Consider the following 20954-nt stretch of genomic DNA (forward strand, 5'->3'; position numbering starts at 1 on the left):
GAAGCAGGTTAGGGAGCTAACATCTGCCAGTGCCCTCCCTGGCATGATTCACCAGCACTCAGCTGAAACTGGGTACCCACACAAGACAAGTGGCAAATACCCACGACTAGGGACAGGGACTGGACTCTGCCTGTTAGATTTGCCCATTCATCTGTGCAACCAGGTTAGCCCTGCTGCTTTTGGGAAAGGAAACAACCAAGTTATGTCACTGCTAAAGGGCTCAAAGTTAAATCAACAAATGAAGACTTCCACTCATCTATATTCCAAAACTTGACTTCCTTGTCACGTCACAGCTGAAGCATCTCAGACACAGAGGACCATGCTCACACCATCTCAATGCTTTTTAAGGAGCAAGCCCCAACTAACCAACACTGTCAGAAATAGTTCTGTGTTGTGTGTGGGCAAAAAAACCTGAAACTGGTGGATTTAAACCTTAAATCCTGCAATTGGATCCAAATGGTCAAACTGGTGTCATTGTGGGACCTCACGAAAATGAAAGGTATTCTCTGAAGGTGCAAGACTTGCTTGCATGCCCGTACTTGCACCACCAGGATCAAAATCTTTGCTTTTGGGTCTAACACAATTACAACTCAGAAATGGCAACTGAACCATGGCCACTTTCAAAACTGCATCTCAAGGGCCCAACACAATTTATGAGAGCAGCAGAAATCACCAGTGGTCTCACCCTCAGGACTACAGTAATAAACAATTCATTTTTGTGCTACCAGAAAGAGCAAAAAGAGAGCAAACAAAGCAGTAAACCTGCATCTTCCCTTTACTCTCAATTATTATCGGGTTTATCTATAATTCATTGGTTTTACTATGAGAATCAACATAAAATCTGTTGAACAGAGTTCAGATTTATGAATTTATTTTCTCAATACCCAAGTGAGGCTGATGGACAATGTTACTACCATTTTTCAGAGAAAGGAATGACATACAGAATAATTACTGCCCAAATTTTTTCTTTTATCTTCTTTCTTCCTTTGTATTCTTTTTTACCATAGAAATATAGAATGGAATGGAATGGAATGGAATGGAAAATATGGGTGATTGGGGCATCCTTAAAAATGAGAAATCTATGATAACCAGGGTGGCATTTGGCAGATAAGAAATTCTTAGTCAAAGTCCTATATAGTTCCTGAATGTAAAGGTGTGTTTGATTCCAGATAACTCATCCTTCAAACTCCGTTTTTCTAGCCTTCACTGGGTGCTCAGTTTAGGATTAGAACTCACATAATAATTTTCAAAGGGGGAGGTTTTTTTCTCCAGGATGATATCTTTACATCTCCATTACATCTCTTATGTTCTCTTCAAAACTCACTCTTTTTTTCTGTTCCAACTTAGTTTAGTAGTTTGCTTAGACTCCTTTGATGGTCAAAGGAAAAACAGACCCAGTGAGAAACTGACAATCCTTGGGATAATTCACCACATTTGTCTTAGACATAAATGCTTTCAAATGGGATGGAAAAGTCCACCTCTCTCCAGTAAATGCACAATGAACTCTTCTCATCAAAGCAGTCATACCAAGAGAAGCATCTAATATTTATTTATCTATCCATGGCAGTATCTTTAGCTTCTATGCTGAAGGCAACAGGTGACAATGGGAAATCATGGCAACGATTTTCACACAGCTGATAGAAAAAGGTGGGGAATTGCAAAATATTGTTAAGAACAGAGAAAACTGAATGGAAAAAAATAAAGGAGACTTATTTGGTTTAGAAGCTGTTTGATTGCTCAACAAATTGCTAAGTCATTTGCCAACTTATATTTACATATGTGTGCATTTATGAAAATGCAGTCTGAGTGAGGCACAGTGGAAGGTGTCTGGAGGCAACACAGGGCATGCTGATACACTCTTGACTTTAATGTATCAGACTTGTAATGAGGGACTAATTTGGTTCTAAGCACTAGCTTGGCAGAAACAAAATACTTATAGACTATTAATAGAGAAACTTCTCACAGAAGCTGTGACCTTTATGACTTAGCATGGTTTACAGCCCTACCTCTGTTACAATTAAGCAGAGCCTCACTGCAAAGCAACATATTTCTGCCCTTTTTTTTTTTCTCCTCCAGATATAAGGAAAGGACTGCTAAAGTAGAGCTACTGTTTAGTATACATCTTGATGCAAATCCCTTCTGCAGTATGGAGGTGTACTGAAAAACAGCAGGTTCAGAGCATTGCTCTAAACAATGTTTCCTAGTGTCCTGCAAACATCTACCCTCAACAGCCACCCTAAATTGAAGGCCTAAGGAGATTTAAAGACAATGATTCTTAAAAAAAATTAATTGCAAATGCCTGATGGAAAACAGTTATGAAACACATCAGAGAGGACAGCTCATTTACTATTTCAGCCTTTATTTGCCAAGCCATGTGTCAACAAGAATACTGGTTGTTAAGGTCAATGAGACTGGAAGAGCCAGGGAAAAAGTACAACAGGATCATTTTTAACACAAGTGGTGCAAGTTTATAACTCAGGGAAATATGTAATGCAAAATACACATTTTCATTTTTTAAACACACTAAATAAACTTTTTTTAAATTGTAAAAGATTCATCCAACTCCATCTGCTCACTGCTGTAGTTCACAGCAGCAAACAGCATCAGTGAAAGTATGTATAAAAGCACAGGTGCATGAGATTAAAAAACAAAAACCAAAAGACATAAAATAATGCAAAAAGACAACAAATTAGTTCCAGAAATACAAGCTAAAGAGATATTCGGAAATAATTACACAAATAGGCACAGTAATCCTAGTTCTTCCTGGCACTGCAGAAATGAGGAGCTCTACAGGGGTATGCCAACAGGTCAAGCAGCTGAACAAGCAATGAGCATAATTTTGCTATACCTAAAAATGATAACTGAACAAACCACCATCTCTTCAGAAGCAAATGGTGAGAGCAGCTAAATGACTGGTATTTCAGCAGTTTTATGTTTTGTAACTAGTTGTGCCAGAAGAAGTGATGTTCCCAATGTTATGAGTGACAGAGAAGTCCATGGTAACCATGTTTCTTTAATTTATCCTAGTCTTAGTAATAGATTCAGACGATGGCAGATCTAGGATTAATTTGGTCTCAAGAAGAGAGTGCAGAGTGGAAAAGGCTCCCCAGGAAAATTATTTCAGTCACCTCTTTGACAGCTGGCCCACAACCATGCTACCAAATTGTGAATGCCAAATTTGAGAGATAACTGAGGGGAGATAGTAGAGCTCTGCACAGCCAAGAATGTAATGATAGGAAGTGATTATTCACTATTTTATCAAAGAACTGGGGACTTAAATTGAACAGAGGGAAGAACTTTATTTCTTTCACATAGCACACACTTAGAGCTCACTGCCACTGCATACAGCAGGGGCTAAGAATATAGATGAGCTCAAATGAGGATTAGACAAGTTCACAAAGGGCAGGGCCATATATGGATATTAAACATTAAGGTCAAGTAATAACCTCAGAAGCTGAGAGGCAGAAAGTACTTTTTTTTTAATGCTGTAAGGTAGAAGATGGATAGAGAAAGGGGACTCAGGTGTTCCAGAGGAATAATCACTCTATCACAACCCTGTTTCTCTGCTCTTTCAGTAAACACTAGCCAGGTTACTGGATTCACTTGGACATCAGTGGGAAGTATTTTAGACTTTGGTCAGTTGTTTCTACACACACACTAGTGAAACTTGCCCTTTTGAAACCACCTTTTGCATGCCAGCTTTAGTGAAGGACTCCCATGTCAGAGGAGTAGGTTTGCTAGCTCTTATGCCAGCAGGATTAGGAGGACTTTCACACTGCTTGAGTGCTTACAAAACACATGGCAGCTTTAAAATGACAGCTTTAAAAACGGCAGACCAAACATACTCATCAGAAAGGAGAAGGTTCTACTTGCAATACCAGGTTGCCATTTTTTGCAAGGCAGGGCTGTTCACTGTACACTGTCCATTGTTTTGTTCATGTCCAACCCAGATGACAAGTTGTGAGGAGCATCTTACCACTTCCTATTCAAGCACATTCCACAGGCCAAGAAGGACATGCCAGGAATCTTCTCAGTATCATCTAGCCCAGGAAACAGGTGTAGGGAGTATGAAGGAATATCTAAGGGCACGGGGAAGTGGCGAATGGGCTTCTCAGTCTCACTGAGAGAGGCGAGAGGAAGGGTAAGGAGCCACTGCCAAGGCAAAGGGGGAGGGGACAGCAGCAAAAAAAAAAAAAAAAAAAAAAAAGCCACGTAGGCTGCTGAGGTTCCTGAAAACATACTTTAAGCAGCAACAGGAAATCCGAAAGGTTGAGAAGTGGCAGAGATTTCAACAGCTGGCTCAAAAGAGCAAGTCTCCTTCCTTGATCTCACTGTTAGGATAAGTACCTCCAAAACCCCTCCTGTTCTCAGAACAGGGTATCTTAGCTACTTTTGTTCATCAGGTATGGTGGTAGAAGTAACAATTGCATGAAAACTACTTTAATTTTCTCCATTGAAATCATTGCAGTGTTTAGTGCTCATACCAGGCTCAGACACAACAGTGTTTAATGATATTACCATGACACAGTGATAGAGAGGGTGGATAAAAACCTAAAAAAAAAAAAAAAGAAATCAAAAAACCCTCCACAAAATTGCCTGACAAGTAATTTTTATGAAATGAAAATAATTTACACAGCAGTTTTACAGAAAAAGGGAATTATGCCATTAATCAGCACTGCTGGATAATTACACTGTACATGAGGCCTTGCTTTTAGAGAAAAAATATAAGCTAATAAAGACAGTCAGACGATCGGTAATGGCAGGGCTTTTGGGAGATACCAGAGACACAAAGCTTAATAATTTACCACTAAGGAGTATAATGACTGAGAAACCAAATTATTTTAAGTTTACATTAATTTTCCACCCAATTACATATTTAACATTAAATCCAAAAGCTAGAGAATTCCCCTCAGCTGTGAACAACCACAGCAACAATGAGAAAGCCAAGGGGATGTGATCTCGAACATGACTGGACTCTGAATGTATCCTTCCAACTGCTGTGTACATCCTTAATATTCAGAGGTCTGCTCGAGAATTAAAGCCAGTTCACACTTCCCTCCAGCTACTGCCGGTTCAAATAAGGTCTCTCCCTAATACAGTCAGCTGCAGTCAATCAATTTTCTTTGTGGTCTCTCTTTGCACCTCCCAAGCACCAGCAGCAGATGGCTCAGCCTGGCTGTCTCACTGCCACATTTGTAAGGGAGAAAGCAGTGAAAAGTTGAACAACATTGAATTAACAATGAAAATGAGGACTGGAGTGTAATGAGAATGTTTCACTACCTTTGCATCGTAAGCAATTTAGCCCTGATAATTACTGACCTCTGGCAATACTACATCCAAGTAAAATGTGCTATCCTAAAAAGCAGGGATATACTGGAAGGCAGACATTGTTTCTGAGTGTACTCATAAATAAACCAGAGTATATCTCTTCCTGTGTTAGAGGCTTACCTTACAGCTGAGTTATCAGCATTCAGCAGTCCCCCCCCTACTTTGTGTCTGTGCAACAAACAACACAACTTGGTATAGTATACCTGGAAAATTATTACTATTATCATTATCACTTATGTGGCACCCAAAAGAGCGTTAGGTACTTCACAAAGTAGTTAAAAAGACAAACTATGTGCTACAAAGGGCTAATACTCAGCAAAACAGTAGAACCACACAGGGCGGAAAAACAGGAGGAGGTGGTATAATAGGAGGAAGTATACAGGTTACAGGAATAACATTAAACAGTTACTAATCTGAGGGATATGAGGTTCAGTGCATGCTGCCTCTTCTTATTCCACACTGAGTTCACAGGAATCCCTGTGACAGGACATTGTGCTAGCGTGCTTTCCAAATCCACTGATTTTTTCTGGAAGTGTTGTTTGCTTGCATGCTAATCTTCATCTTTTTGTCTTTGAAGGTGTTACAAGCTGAAAGCAGATACATTAAAAGTTTTGCAGTTCCAAAGTAAATATGCCTATTAAGGATTCAGCAGCAGCAGCCATGAATTTTGAAACTTTCACTGGTTTTACAGTGATGGCACCATACAGTGACTTTGGGCCAAGTTGTAGTAGGCACAAAGATGCACAGGAGCAGCTCTTTCCCCTACACACTGTACAGTGCACCATCAACCCACACTGAGGGGCTCTGCACACCAGTAAGTGCAGCTGAATGTGCAGTCTATTCCCACTGAAGTGCTATGGTGCTGTGTGAGCCTGCCCCTACTATGCACCTTGGTGTCCCAAGAGCTCTTCCCTCTCTCCTGCCATAGGGATCACAGCGCCCTTCACATGCTGAGTGCACTGGGGACAGCCCAGGGAGCAGGCAGAATAGAGGAAGGTGAATTAAAAAAACTGACCAGGAAAAACTACAGTGCTCATTATCAGATCCATCTACCCATGCTAGAACAATGGCCACACAGTTCCCTGCACTCTGGGCAACCACATTCCACCCAGAACAAAGCATGCTGCTGGCGCCTCCAGAATATTAATAATAGTAAGGTATGTACTGCAGCGGGAGGGAGAACCACAAGGGGCAGCGCTCCACGGGGCTGCCATAAGGAATGGATCTGCTCCAGGCTGCCTGCCAAAGGCACTGGAAAACTTGACTTTTCAGAGGCTGCCCAAAGATGCTTTTCTCCTGCCTGCAGTACTCTTTGGAGGGCTTTTGCCCAGACCAGGCTGTACTGTAGCCAAATGCAGGTGGGAAGTATCCCTGCTCACTCTCCAGCCTCTCCACCTGGTACTGCTGCTTCTGGATGGAACAGTCACCAGGATGCCTCAGCACCCTACAGATAAAAGCTTCTGGTTCCATGACATCCTGCCATGCACATGGGGCTTCTCAGAGGTCACTAGAGGCATGGGTGAATATCTTAGAAAGAAATCACTCCCCCTAGGCCTGCAACCCAAGGAGAAGCAAGTAGCAATGGAGGCTGCCAGAGGGACTATTCAGGTTTGCCCAGGACCCACTGCAAATGCAGGGATTACAACAGAGAAGAGAAAAGAGAAGAGAAGAGAAGAGAAGAGAAGAGAAGAGAAGAGAAGAGAAGAGAAGAGAAGAGAAGAGAAGAGAAGAGAAGAGAAGAGAAGAGAAGAGAAGAGAAGAGAAGAGAAGAGAAGAGAAAAATTCACAAAATGCTGACAGAAACACCTGACTCCCAGCTAACAGCCTCTTATACCAGAGGTTTTGGTATGGGGCAAAGGCAGCAAACCACCATGGACAAAGGAAAGGACACAAAGGGGAAAAATACTGAGATGATATAAGGATGCAATGGTGCACCCTTTAGCATGGGGAGGCATGTCCAAGGGAAGTGTGTATTCCTGAACAATCTGCTGCCAGTTCAGGTCTGCAGCACCCTTAGGTTTGCACACACACACACATCCCTGAGATGCAATGTATCCTCCACTTCCTCCCCCATCAGCTGGCTGACAAACTGCAGAACAACACAAAGAAAAACCACTGCTGGCTTAGTCAAAAGGATCGCAGACAGATAGCTGCTAGAAGCATTACTAAATATGTTGATGTTTCATAACAGTTTGATCTCACTGCTGTTTGTGTTTCTGGTTTGTGTGCAGCAGGAACAGCCAGTCAAGGTGATGCATTTGCTGTGCAGATCTGCGGCAGCACTTTGGTTTCACCGGTGGAACTGATCCAGGCTTCCCAGTTCCCTGTTCCCCACAGCTTCCCCTTGCTCTGGGAATGTGCTGGGGTGCACTGAGAGAGCCCAGCTCCCTACAGAAGTGCACACAGAAAACTGAAACCTTGTCTACATGAAACCTTCAGCTTTCAAACTACTAGCAGTGAGTCCACAGGTGAAAGAAACAATCTGGCTTCCATATATACCGAGCAGAAAGAATCTGAGATACTATCTATTTTTCAAAGGATTAAAGCTACCATGTGTCTATCTCAAAACATCAGTCTGCCTCACAAATACAAACATGCAGTTACAGTTTTCAGGGATACATTATCTCACATCATGGTATATGCCAAGGGGTTAACCTAAGCCTTAGAGGTATGATTTAAAACCGGTTTTGCTAAGCCACTGTCACCTACTAAATATAACTTTGTTTTCATAGGAAAAAAAAGTTCTTTAGGAGTTTCTTCTGAAAAAAATAGCTCTTTGAGGCAATCCTGAGGGTTCCTGGAATTTTTTCACATGTTGCAAAAATCATCCTTGTGAAACCCTGCACAGTCATGCCTCCCATCAGTGCTGTCCAGAGAATGCAGAGCTTGTATGGCTCCTGCTCCAGGTGCCCCCAAGCCCTACAGCTTGAGGTAGGTCCTTCCCAACCAGAGTTAACTCTCTGCACCCAAGTAATTTCCATGTGACTTTGCAAGCTACTCCTTGTAGAGAAAAGCTTAACTAAATGATCACCTCATTCTAAACTAGTTCCTGTACATACAAGAATTCCCGTGAGCTAACACTGAAATTTACTGAAATGCTTACTTTCTTGCACTGGTCAATGGAGTGCATATTACTTTACAGAAGCTAATACAATTTTGTCCCTGTTCCTTACAAAGGACCAGCCACAGTTTCTCCCCAAGAGGGAGTACATCTCTGCACTTACACAGTCTGTATTCTTCCAGAACTCTTTATTACCATTTTCCCTACAGCTGATCTGTTCTGCACAGATTTTCTGCTCAGTATGAGGGGCTGGGGAGGGGGGCATTAATTATACAGCAAGATGGAGCAGAGCCAGGCAGCCCCTCTGGTGCACTGTCACCTCCACGCACAGCCTTCTTCCTGCTGCTCTGCAGCTACAAGGATCACCTGTTGGTCTTGGCACCTTCCCAAGCTGGGGCCTAGCGGAAATGACAGAATCAGCTAGAAATGAAAGCCAGCTCCTATTTCAGCAACCCAAATGAGGGAAATACAAAAACAGATGATGGCAACGTGATCTAGCTGCTGCACGTGAGAGACAAGAGGGGGTGGGGTAGAGGGGTAAATAAAGAAGGATTAAATGTTGGACAAAAATCCCAAAACAAATAAAAAAACCAGAAAACCTCCAAAACTACTAAAAGGAAGCTTTTTTCCTGCTGTAGTTCTCTTTTCATATTCAGCACAGCAAAAAACATTAGGAGAGTTTTTCTCCATCTGAACACCTGCCAACAGGGAAAACTAGCTACCTTGTTCCTGCTCCTGCTGGAGCTGTCAGATGTTTCCATCTCCCAAATGAGAGATGCCAAAGGGATATTCAGGTACACAGCACAACCAACCTGTTTTTTTCAGGCCAGCTCCTCTCTGTACTGCATGGTGACACACAAGAGGTACCAAGAGCTGTGTTGTTGCAGTGTGAGCTTATTCCAATACTGTGTAAGGAATTCCCTTCTTCCACAACAGTGCTCAGCAAAACCTTTTATTTGATGTTTGGGTGAGATGCAGCGTTGTGTAGCAGAAAGATTAAACATTACTCGCCTCTCATCTTGGTTTTCCAGGCAGAAAAAGCAGAGAAGTAATCCAACAGAAAAGGTAACCATCACTAATTGTTTAAAACAGAGCAATGCTGCCTTTAAAATGATAAAAATACAAGCTAATTGCACACTGCATTTCCATATCTAACTAGTTTCATATGAGCCCTTGAAATCCATATTTACTCAAAGCAGTAACCACCCTAACATCCTAGATCTCTCATCAAATTTCTCTGAACCCTTGAGTTGAGTGACACCATATATATTTAGTCTCTCCAATACCTTAACAGGCTTTAAAAAATGAACTTTTAACTTTTTTTTTAACCCAATAATTTTTAGAAACCATAACAATAAAAGCAGGAAAAACCTAATTCTTAAAAGGAAGTTTATTTCCTCTCTAAAAGCAATGGAATGGGTCCCTAGAGCTCCCTTCTTCCTGAGAAAACACTCTATGAATAATCAATGTAGAGTCCAATTCCTCAACGAGCACCGAGCCTTCAAACACACCCAGCATTCAGCAGTCGCTGTGACTCTGGCCTTTAAACTGTAACACTCTTTGCCTTTCTCTCCCTAGTTTCCCAAGCATTCTTTATTCTTTTCTTTCCAGCAACTAGGTAGGTAAGCAGAAGCAAAATTCGAGCAGTGGGAGCAAGCTGGGGCTAATTTGCACCTTATGAATTATTCAGGCCCTCCTGATTCCTGCACCTGCACTGAGGCAGGAAGCTTGCGAGGAACAGTCATTACTCTTCTCTTGGGTTTGCACAAGCTTGGTTACTGCTCAGACACTTTGTTCTGTAACCAAGGGCTTCAGGTCTTGTACTAAGCAATAGGAATGGGAGAAAAAAAAAAACAACTGCATGTCGTCAACCCCCCCTCTCCTGCCTCAAACCCAGGATAATAATTCAACCCTGTTGTGAGACAAATGAATTGTAGGGTGTACGGACTGATGCTGAATTTATCTTACATATGCTAATCCAGATCTGAGCATCAGGAGAGAAAGAGCAAATGGGTGCTTGAGTTGGTCTTGTCAGACATTTACTCAGCTGCATTAAATTGCACATTTAAACTTCTCCCTAGCTCAGTAGGGAGTATTTCACATGCATCAAGCATGTCACATGCTAACCTGATCATTAAGGCACCTTCTCCCCAGATACACCACAAATAAATTCTCTGCCTGGCATTCTGGCTGACATAAGGGCTGCTAACAGTTTAATACTATTGGAAAAGCCTATATTGTGCTTGCAACAGGGTGGATTTAACAAGCAAACAGGTCTTTTTCATCTCTATTTACTATTATCTTGATAAACAGAATGTGACACCTAACTGCAATTCCAGATACAACCCATGAATCTAGAGAGCCATTAGGAACACTAGCAGAGAGCAGATACAAACCAATTAGCACTATGAACATTTTAAGATAATGATATGTTTTTGAGCTAATATGCTAAGGCAAACAGATCTAAAAGTATTACACAAATTCAAAGCAGCAAACACCATCTTTACTGTATCTCATGTCCACAGCTGCACTGAGTATCATCAGGTCTTGTCCTTTATTAACATTGCTGTTCCCAACAAGTTCTCCAGTTAAAAGCTCATCTCATTAATCCCGAGCAGCTAAGCATCATGCTTTGATTGATTCAGTAAAACAGATTTGTGGTAACCAATAATGAAACCTCTTTAATCCCCTCTTCCAAAAAAACCAAGTCAAACACGAGCAGTAAGCATTCAGAAAGGTACAGTCAATCCTTATCAAATCTTTGCTTTTCTTCTTTCTATGCCTAAGGAAGTTAATGCATTTTCCTGTCGATGCAGGCTGTGTGATTGGCCTTCTGCTTCTCTTATCGCATTCCAATCCAACAATAGGTACTCTGGCGCTTTTTTAAGGTATTTTAATCGAGCATGTAAACACGTTTTATTCTTTGATGCTCTTTCATTCAGCATCATTAATCCCCAGCATGAAATCAATAGACTTAAAACATTTAATCACGTCAAAACGCAACATAAAAATCCACAAATGACTTCAGTTCATCACACACACTGAATAGCTTGCAAATTGGAAACTATGCCCCTTTTTGCTTTGGGAATCAGTAAACCCTAAGCTAGTCTTCCACTGAAGCAAACAGATCCTTTCTCCAAGAATCTGTCATTAGGCAAAAAAAAAAAAAAAAAAAAAAAAAGATAAACAAAACATGGGATTTTCGGTTTGCTCTGTCATCTTTTTTCATCTCTTACAGTCTCACTGGCGTTATGAGAAACCCTTGTTTTACTGCAATCTCTTGACAGTATGCATGTTTAAAAAAAGTTTAAAAACAATTACAGTGACTGGGTTACAGATTGTACTGGAGGTGCAAGAGAATGGAAAAACATATTTGTGGTTGCTTGCTTTCCCTTTTTAACAGCATACATTGTTTCTCTGCTTGACTAGAATGCAAAAGGGATAACAATCCCAGGCACTTAAAAAAAGGAAAAAGAGAATAAGCTCAACTTTATAGATGATTATGATTTCCAAAGCCTGTAGGACACAGAAAGTGACAAGAATTGCTTTGATGGGGCAAAAGTTGTGGCTGAGCTGAAAAAAGGGCAGAAACAGGTAAACAGGCAAAAGGAATTGTCTAGGTAATAGAGTAACATCTTTAATTGTACTACATTAAAAAGCACTGAAAGCTTGCTAATTTCAAAGAAAATCCAGTTTGGAAAGAGGTGAAGTGTGAGAATGGGCATGCTGAAACCCTGATTTGGGAGGCAGACACCCAAAACCCTGCCTAGGTTCATGATCCCATGCCCACCCACTGTCCCATGAAGAGTCCTACACAGCCTCCTCCAAACCCATGAGGTCCTTCACTATTAGGATGGAGCTTCCCTGGGTACCAACCACTAGGCACATGTCCACACAGACTCATTCAGGCAGCTGTCCATTTCCACCTACAGGCAGAGCCCTGTCCTGAACTTTCCCATGCCATGTGAAGAAGCCACAAAAGGCAGGCAGAATGCTGATGGTGGTGGCACTGGCAAGGTGCTGTACTGTAGCCCTGCAGTCAGGTAACTCACCCAGAGAAGGAGCACCACCCCAGGAATAATCTGGCTATGCAGATGCAGGACCTTCTGCCTAAGTGTCCATGGAAGTGAGGGTACTCTGTAATCAGGAATGCAAGACCCACAAGGCTAAAAGGTTGGGCAGAAAAGAGGGATCCTGGCTCCACACTGGAAATCTGGACACTAGAGGAGAACAATGAAAGGTCTGTTTCAGTATCTACAGCTGTTTCTGGCCCATTGTTGATTCAGGGAAGGGAGCCTACAGTCCCAGTCCTGTCCATGCTCAGGCAAGAATACAGATTCTTCTTACCCACTCTCCTTCCCCATCCCATAACTTCTGTGTTCCTATTTATACAGCTGTCCATATTCAGCAAGAAGGCAGATGACACTCCACTGCTCCCCTCATATCTTATCTGATTAGGCCTGCACCAAGGATCCCAATGAGATCAACTTGTGCTCAGAACCTACACCTCAGGTCTCCCAGTCTGTTGATGAGCTAATTAATGAAGCTCATCTGCAAAAGTGGCAGAATTGCTGTTGCAGCTGCCAGTTTGCTTGACAAAATCCTCCATTATAATCCAGAAAGGGCTACAGAGACTACCTCTGAGGGAAAACAATGCTTTTATTTCCGAGTGGTTCTCTATACAGTCCATAATGATTGATCTGATGTAACTGGGCTGTGTTTCCAGAGAACCACTTACATTCCCTAGGCCACTAAAGTACACACCTAAACTAGATGGGTAAGGGCTCCTTTTTGGTTGTTCCTGGGACATTGAATTCCCTCTAGTGACTATAATGAGGAATTCAAGTGCTTTTCCTCAGAGGTCAGCTCAACCTGCAAAGCTTAACCTTGATATACAGGTAGAAGCTTCATTTCACAGTGAAGCACAAGCACTCCTCACTCAACCATTAATAAACTTTTCTGAGAGTGTAACAGAGGTATCAGTGCCTCTAGTGTAGCACAACATAGTCCCACTCTAGTTGAGAGAGGGAATGAAAATTTCATAATAGGTATGACTAATCTGAATTTTACTGTAAGTATACAGAGTGTAAGTGACCTCTTGATTTTGCAGTTTCTCCCATTGAAAGTAATGTTTATGCACTGAGCTGCATGAAGGAAAATATGTAGATTAGGGCATTTCTTCAAATGATTTGCCTATCCTAGATGCATTAATTTTTCATTACCTCATTTATGGAAAGAAACCCCCCAAAAACAAAACAACAACAAACTAAGAAAAAAAGCCCAATAAAAAACCTGAAGTAAAACTGTGAAATGAGGACATTCCAAATCCGGCAAAGAGAAGATCAAGCATTTTCTGCTGGCAGTGCACTTAATTATTACCAGTCCTATTTATTATCATCATCATTATTCTTTATCCTGTTCTTTAAAAATGATCCAGACTACCTCTGCAAATGTGTGGGGTTTTTTTCTGTTTGACAGATGCTAGATGCACTTTTGGCTGAAAGCAATCAAAGTTTAGACTCAAGAAATACATCCTTTAAAGCCTGTGCTCTTCAGTTAACAATTTGGTCCTGGAGATGAATTGCAAGTAGAGACTTGGGCCTGAACAATCTTACTAACTAATGGGAATGCTAACAAGTAAAGCAGTGTACTCTGCACTGCAATGCTTCTTTTCTCTTTGAACTCATGACAAATGAGAAGGACTGCTTCGAATTAGTCTTACAAATGTCAGCAATACAACAGAACACTGCAAACGTTCATCTTTGAACAGTGGAGAGTCACAGTGAACTGAGGTGAAATTGGTGTCCAGCAGCGCAATTCAGATCAGGAAAGCCATCCAACTCCAAAGCAGCTCGACCTGAACACAGCCCCAGAGACAGTGCCACAGCTGCCAGCTAGACAGTAGCCAAGAAGTTAGCAGAGGTGCAAGCCAAGAAGCCAGCCATGAGCCCATGTGCCAATGCAGGGAAGCTGTATTCCAGAATTTGGCATCTGGGTCCTCCAGCTGCCAAACATCTCCCATCTGGCTGAGCCTGTGGACGAGGTGTTAAAAAGAGGATCAGGGAAGATTATACAAGAGCTAAAGCAGTACCCTTAGCAAGACAGCAAAGATGAAGAGGCACATTGTGCCCCCAACATGTGAAACTCACACACATTATCACTTTATTCCCAGTGGATCAGAGGAGGCAGGCTGGAAAATGCTCCACGTTTTAGAGGAAATGAACAGTTAGATGTGCATGAACTGAGGCAACTGTCATAGCCTCTGGCCATCCACAGAGGTCAGCAGATGCAGATTTGCGTGGAATTGGTTTGGAGTAAAACGTGCAACTCTTAGTAGATTTGATGAACCCAATAAGAAAAATTAGGAAAAAAAACACTACAAAAATGTTTCTTCAAGACTTTGTGATTCACTCTATTCCTCCATCATCACAAAGAAATTGAAGTATCAAATTCTGTACTTTCCTAACTGGAATACCATACTTCCTGGTGTAATTTTATGAAATGATAACGTTCTTTCAATTTAGTGGAAAAAGATAAGTTTAGTAATGCCAAGTTGAAAAATACCCAAAACTGCGTATTTTTCATTACCTCATGAAATGTAGGCATGAAATTTAATTCAAATGAAATATATCCCCTTACATAGCTGCATTTAACTGCAGCAGAATTCACTTCTGACAAGCATTTACTGCTCCCAAACCCCAGCAGAGCCATTTCCCAATGGGAAGGACCAGCTCTGGGGAAGACTCCTAGCACTGTCAGCAGTTTCAAGTGCACCATAAGAATTCATATTTTCAAATAATGCACTGACTTCGATGTTAATCTAATTGATCTTACTTCCACCTTTCAATCTACAGGTAAGTCCACATGGCCCAAATGAGGTTTGACAGATGTGTCATCCTGATCAATTTGGTTCTTTATTTTAAAAACACCTAACTCCCCCCAGCTTTCTTCCAAATTTCTGCTTTCATTAGAACCTATTTGTCTTGCCAAATGTTACCTTTCAGTCTCATCTCACTCCATTCAGAGCACACCAACTTTCAGCAGTTTAGAACTGCTGCATGACATGACAACCATCTTCATCAACATCTAACCATGCATGTTTTTCAGGGGGCCTCATTAGTAGGATCTCGTATTCATTACTATAGTATGTAAATACCAAGTAAATTCATGAGGGATTTTGAAAGCAAAATACTGACAACATCAACAAAGAGCAAAAAATTAACAACATAAGTGTCCTTCTTGAAAATGCTTCTTGCAGAATAGAAGCCAACATGCAAAATGTTATATAGTTAATTTAATGCCAACTAAAGAAGCCTGCATTAAAAACTGTATCTGAAATATGCGTATGTTTTCAAAGCACAACATTTTGAGAGACTAGCAGGCTCGTCAGAGCAATTCCTGACATTACACTGATAATACAATCAGATCAAAGAACATTCTAGGGATTTTTAAAAATAAATGTATAGTTTCAATTTCATAGCAAAGGAAACCTTGAAAGATTTGTATTAGCTCTAACAGAGAAATTGCTCCTGCTGCTACTTTGAAAATGTTTGAGCAATAAGATCCTGCAAATTTTTAATATAAATATACCAGTTGTAATGTAATTAACTGCAAATTGGAGATAGGAGTAGTCTTGAGGAATGACTTCTGTATTTGACTACTCATTAGCAATTTGAAAGTGTAATTGCTCTTAAACATGCTTTCTTCCTAATTTTATTATGAAGCTTAGCTGTACTTATAAATGTGAAGAATTTGATTTATTCTGGAACATGCTTGCTTATATTGAATGTGTGAAGTTGTTTTTTCTTCTGTACTCCACAGACAGAAGGAACACATGTCACTAAGAGCAGATAGAGCAGCGAGCTGATGGGTTTACACTTGCCCCATAATAAACACAACTCCAAAGGAACCTTCAGAGGGGTACACAAAACAAACAAAAGCAGGGAGGAGGACAGGCAGGCGAGCAAGCACACTGAGAGTGGACATTTCACTGCATACTGCTTTAAAATCCACTAAAGCAACAGCCATGAGTCCCACAAAAACAGGAACCCTACCAACTTTGGTACATCCTTCTGTCCTTTGACATCATTTCTACCTGGGCAAGTGGGGTGAGCCTGAGGGCCCTTATGGTATCAAAACACTTGCTGAAGCCTCCCAGTCACCCCCTGCCACTGGACTGGCATGTAAACCCTGCGCCATCCATCTACAAGGAACATTACATAGGAAGGTTTCAAAATTGTGCCCTCCTTGAAATAAAATCAAGGAGATGTTTGCAAAGAGCTCTACCTACATTTTGCAGCTTTGCTTCACGGTAATTGGCAGTGATCCACTATAACATGAGCTACATTGATGCACATTAACTTCGTTACTCAAATTCAGCAGACTACTTTGAACACTTTAAACTATATTTTTAAACATCAGAAAATGTATTTTCTATTCTTATATTTTAAACACCATGATTTATAAAAAAAAATTAAAAATTGCAGCTTTCCCACCACCCTCTTGAGCCCCAAGATAAAAAAAGCAATTGCAAAACTCAACTTCAGATCTTGCCTAGCCCCACATACCCCCCAGTCATGACATAAAGAGGGAAAGAAACCTGAAAAGCACTGCTACTAGACTTCATCAATAAAACAGAATATTATATAATACACAATAAAATGCTTCATACCTGGAGTTGAAAAAACGAAAAGGGTTAACAGCTGACCTGGCACAGCCCCACATGCTCTCTCTGGAAATTGAACACAGACAATTAGGAATTTTAAGTTACCCCAAATAATCGAAGGGGACTTAGACAAGCTTGAGGAACACTTACTGCAGAGTAAGTAAGGCACACAGCCTCAGTGTGGAAGACACTTTAGGATTTCCCCATTCACTCAAAACTCTCCTCAAACTGAATTTGCTCTGTAGATGCCCCATCTAATGGTAAGTAATTAGGAGCTCTGTGATTAATTTTCATGGCAGCAAAGTCAAAGCTTAAGGACACACATGTCACTCAGTGGTAATTCCAGATCATGATCTATCATTTTTCTTATTAAAAAATCATCAGCAACAAAGAGGTAAACTCTAATGAGAATCTACAGCATGCAGACATTGCATGAAGTGGCTGCAGTGAAGGTCTGCTCCCAGAATTCTGCTGTATCAGTAATATTATTCCCACACAAAACCAAAAAACTTAGGCTTTAACATTTTTACTTAGAACTGGGACTCCAGGGAAAATATACAATCTTCTAAAATACCATTTTGAATAATGAACAACACCCATATACAGTGCCATAGCTGTACAAACTCCTATGCTGGTTGAGATTTGGACTACGTGAAACGTTCCTTTTCACTGACAAATTCTGATCTACTGCATGTGCTCAAATAAGAAGCTCCATGCAGATGGTTTTTGGAAAAAGTTCCACCAAGTTGGGGGGGGGGAAAAAGAAAAACCTGCAGAAAGCCAAGAACATGAACAAGCCCCTTTGGTCCTTCTGTTTGTGGTTCAGACCTCAAATGTACTGTGAAAGTAGTCTGAGGCCAATGCCCAAGAAACTAGCAAAAATATTAGAGTAACAATATGAATAATAAAAAGCTCAAGCACACTAGCAGTTGAATGTATTTGCACTGAAAATGTTTTGAATCTTTTATAATGCTCAATTAAAATATCCAGATTGGCATAGGAACTGTTGAAAGTGAAAAGGAAATTTTCAGAACAACTTTGCTTCATTTATATAATTGCATTTTCCACTGGCCCTTGGAAACCTACTAACAATCCATTTTCTCTCAAAATTTTGCACTGAATGCTTTGAACCTGTCACACTCCCTGCTTCAAGTCTACAGTAAATAATGGCTTTCTTTACTGTTTTTGCCATTTGTTAGATGTTAAATTTTTGATAATGACACAAATATGGTATGCAAATGACAAAATGACATACAGAGTTTTTGTAGTGTAAGTTTTTAGCTCTATCACTGCCTAACACTGTTTTGGTTTTTTCCACACTCCATGTAAGTCTTTTCCTTCTCAGAAATATGTATCAGGTACTTGTCTCACTGTCTCAAATAGGTACAAATTTTATTTTATAACTGTGTCAGTACCTAATCAAAGAGCACTGTGACAAAATCTCCCCTGCCCCATCAGCCCTCAACTGAAAACAATATGCAATGGAAAAAATGGTTACTGGAAACCATTAAGACCAATGGTTGTCTTCCATGTCAATTAATTTACAATCATCTCTGTGTCTCACTGGAAAATCATTTATTTGCACAGGTGATATAAACATCAATATATTACCTGGAAGTCATAACTCTACATTTTAGACATTCCTTCTCATAAAGTTCCCTTTTTAACAACTAAGCAACAGGGCAGACCAAAATACAGTTGCTGAGGTTAAGTATTTGCATGTTGAGTTTTCGACAGTGGGAAATTTAGCAGATAGCTAAAACTCTGTTTAGAACCTATAGTATCCAGGCACTGAAAAAAAAGACACTCATCCAAACAACCTCACTGACACCTTAAATTTACTATAGCTCCTTTCTGTTTGGTGTGAAAGCCAAAGGGCTGTGGCCTCTCACCCTGCCTCTTCTCCAATCCAGAAACCATGGAGAGAAATACCTAATCCTTGCCTCTGGAACTTCAAGCTTATCTGTACTACGAAAATGGCTAAAACACATCTCAGACCATGTAATCAGCTTAAAAAAGGATCTGTAACGGTCACTTCCCAATCCAAAATGCAAGTGTAGAATAAAGAAGAGGAAAAGGACCACTCCTAGGTATCTTTTGCACACAAATGTAGGTATCTGGCCTCCTGAGTTAGTGCTCTAACACCAGGCTTTTATGCCATGGGTGGGTGGCTGCATCACTGCTGGCTGTCACATTTTCACACAGAGAGATGGCCAATGGGAAGAGGACAGCACACTCTGGGTGCTACAGAAGGCAGAAACAGGTAAGCTCAGAACTTGATCTCTTCATTTCCACAATGGAAAGTTGGGAATGTGAGCTGCTCTTGTTTTTTTTTCCAAACTACTTTAATGAATTATTACAGTTCAGAAGCCCAAGCTCCAAAGAGAGCAGAAACAACTCATAGCCAAGTACCCATCCAGGATGTAAGTAGAGACATCTCTAGGAAGCTGACTGCCCTGCCCATTGAACTTCAAAGCCTTTAACTCTCTGTTGACTATACTGTGGGAGTGTTAATGCCTTGTGCAGGTGCTCTGCCACAGTGCTGGAGCCAACCACCTATTTCAGAAGCTCACAACACCTCCATCAGACATCCCCTAAGGCAGAAAATCTGCATCTTGTCTCAAGTGCCTGTGCTGCTGTGGTTCATCTTGGTCCTGGGTACCTGCAGTGCTTCATGTGTGTTGCAAGCATTCGGGGATAGTGGAACCTCTACGTGATGCAATATATTGGCAAGGATGTACCTGTTACACAATTGCATGTACCTGTAGTTCCTCTCAAGCAAAAGGAGAACCACCTTCTGTTATTCTGACTATAGGAATGCAAAAGATCTCAGAAATCATGTGGTGACAGACAGCCGAGCAGTTCTGAAGTGGAAAAATGGAGTGCAAAAGGAATCAACCTGTTCAGCTTGGTAAATAATTTTCAGCAAACAATTTGTTATACAACATTACTCTATTATTGTGCTTTTGAAACTTTTATGACTGAGGTTTTGGTCATTATTATAGTTCCTCCTGTGAACTTATTTATCAATGGTTTGACTCTTTGGCCCTGACAAGCAACTGATTATAGAAACAGCAGTGCTCATCAGTTCTTAAGAGAAATACCATGGTGACTTATATGTCTATCTGACAGCCCTGTGTGTCCCTGATTTATCATGCATTATCGCAGCACTATGCTAAATATTATACTTTTCATGCAAATAATTGAGGTACACATTTTGACAAGACTGGGACTGCCGACTTTTAATGAGTACATAAACCAAGTATTTCTTTTACAGCCTGATGTCAGCTTCGGGTGATTTCCAGGTTAATTTATTTTTCAGGCTCTGTTTGCAGTGCTGGGCTCTTCAGCCAGCAGCAGATCCTGTCCACAGCCCTTGAGGTGAGCCCTTTCTAGGGCAGCCTCTGGCCCCAGTGCCTGCCAGGCTGCTCCATGCCCCCCTGAGCTAGCAACACAGGCTAGACAAGAGAGCTCTGCCAGTTCTGCCTCCTCTGATCCACCCTGGTCTCTTCCTTATTTTCTGCCTGCCTCAGCTTTCATACTTCCTTGCACTGCTTTATCCTCTGGCAACTCAGTACATTTCACAAGGATAAATAAAGAAAAATATGACCCAGAACCCCATGCTTGACACATATTTAGTCACTGCTCTAATGATGGAGGTGCAGAGTTTGACTCTGAAACCTGTGACTCTGATTACTCCAGGCTTAGATACTATAATATCAGCCATTGTGCTGCTTTACTCCTTGTTTCAGCCTTCAATTACTTTATTTTGACTAGAGTAATTTCTTGTGTGTGGTGGCCGTGAGGTCCAAGTATCCTTTCTGTGATGTATTCAGAATAGTAATGCCCATGTTCTAAGTCACATGCACATGGACAGAGCCATCTCCTTGGCACACAGGC

At 41.0% G+C, this 20954-nt stretch overlaps 1 protein-coding gene across 2 annotated transcripts in view; it reads right to left on the bottom strand.

Moving 5' to 3' along the window:
- The window catches only part of KLF12 (KLF transcription factor 12), a 238403-nt gene that overhangs the window by 44540 nt on the left and 172909 nt on the right, over positions 1 to 20954 (bottom strand). Inside the window, exon 5 of one of the 2 annotated variants that reach the window (XM_058825255.1) lies at positions 17061 to 17120. The exons of the other annotated variant lie outside the window; for it this stretch is intronic. Within the exon in view, the coding sequence (XP_058681238.1) occupies positions 17061 to 17120 (60 nt within the window). The remainder of the gene's footprint in view (positions 1 to 17060; positions 17121 to 20954) is intronic. 2 annotated transcript variants of the gene reach the window in all.

This window comes from Ammospiza caudacuta, chromosome 2, assembly GCF_027887145.1.
Source record: "Ammospiza caudacuta isolate bAmmCau1 chromosome 2, bAmmCau1.pri, whole genome shotgun sequence".
Taxonomy (NCBI): Eukaryota; Metazoa; Chordata; class Aves; order Passeriformes; family Passerellidae; genus Ammospiza; species Ammospiza caudacuta.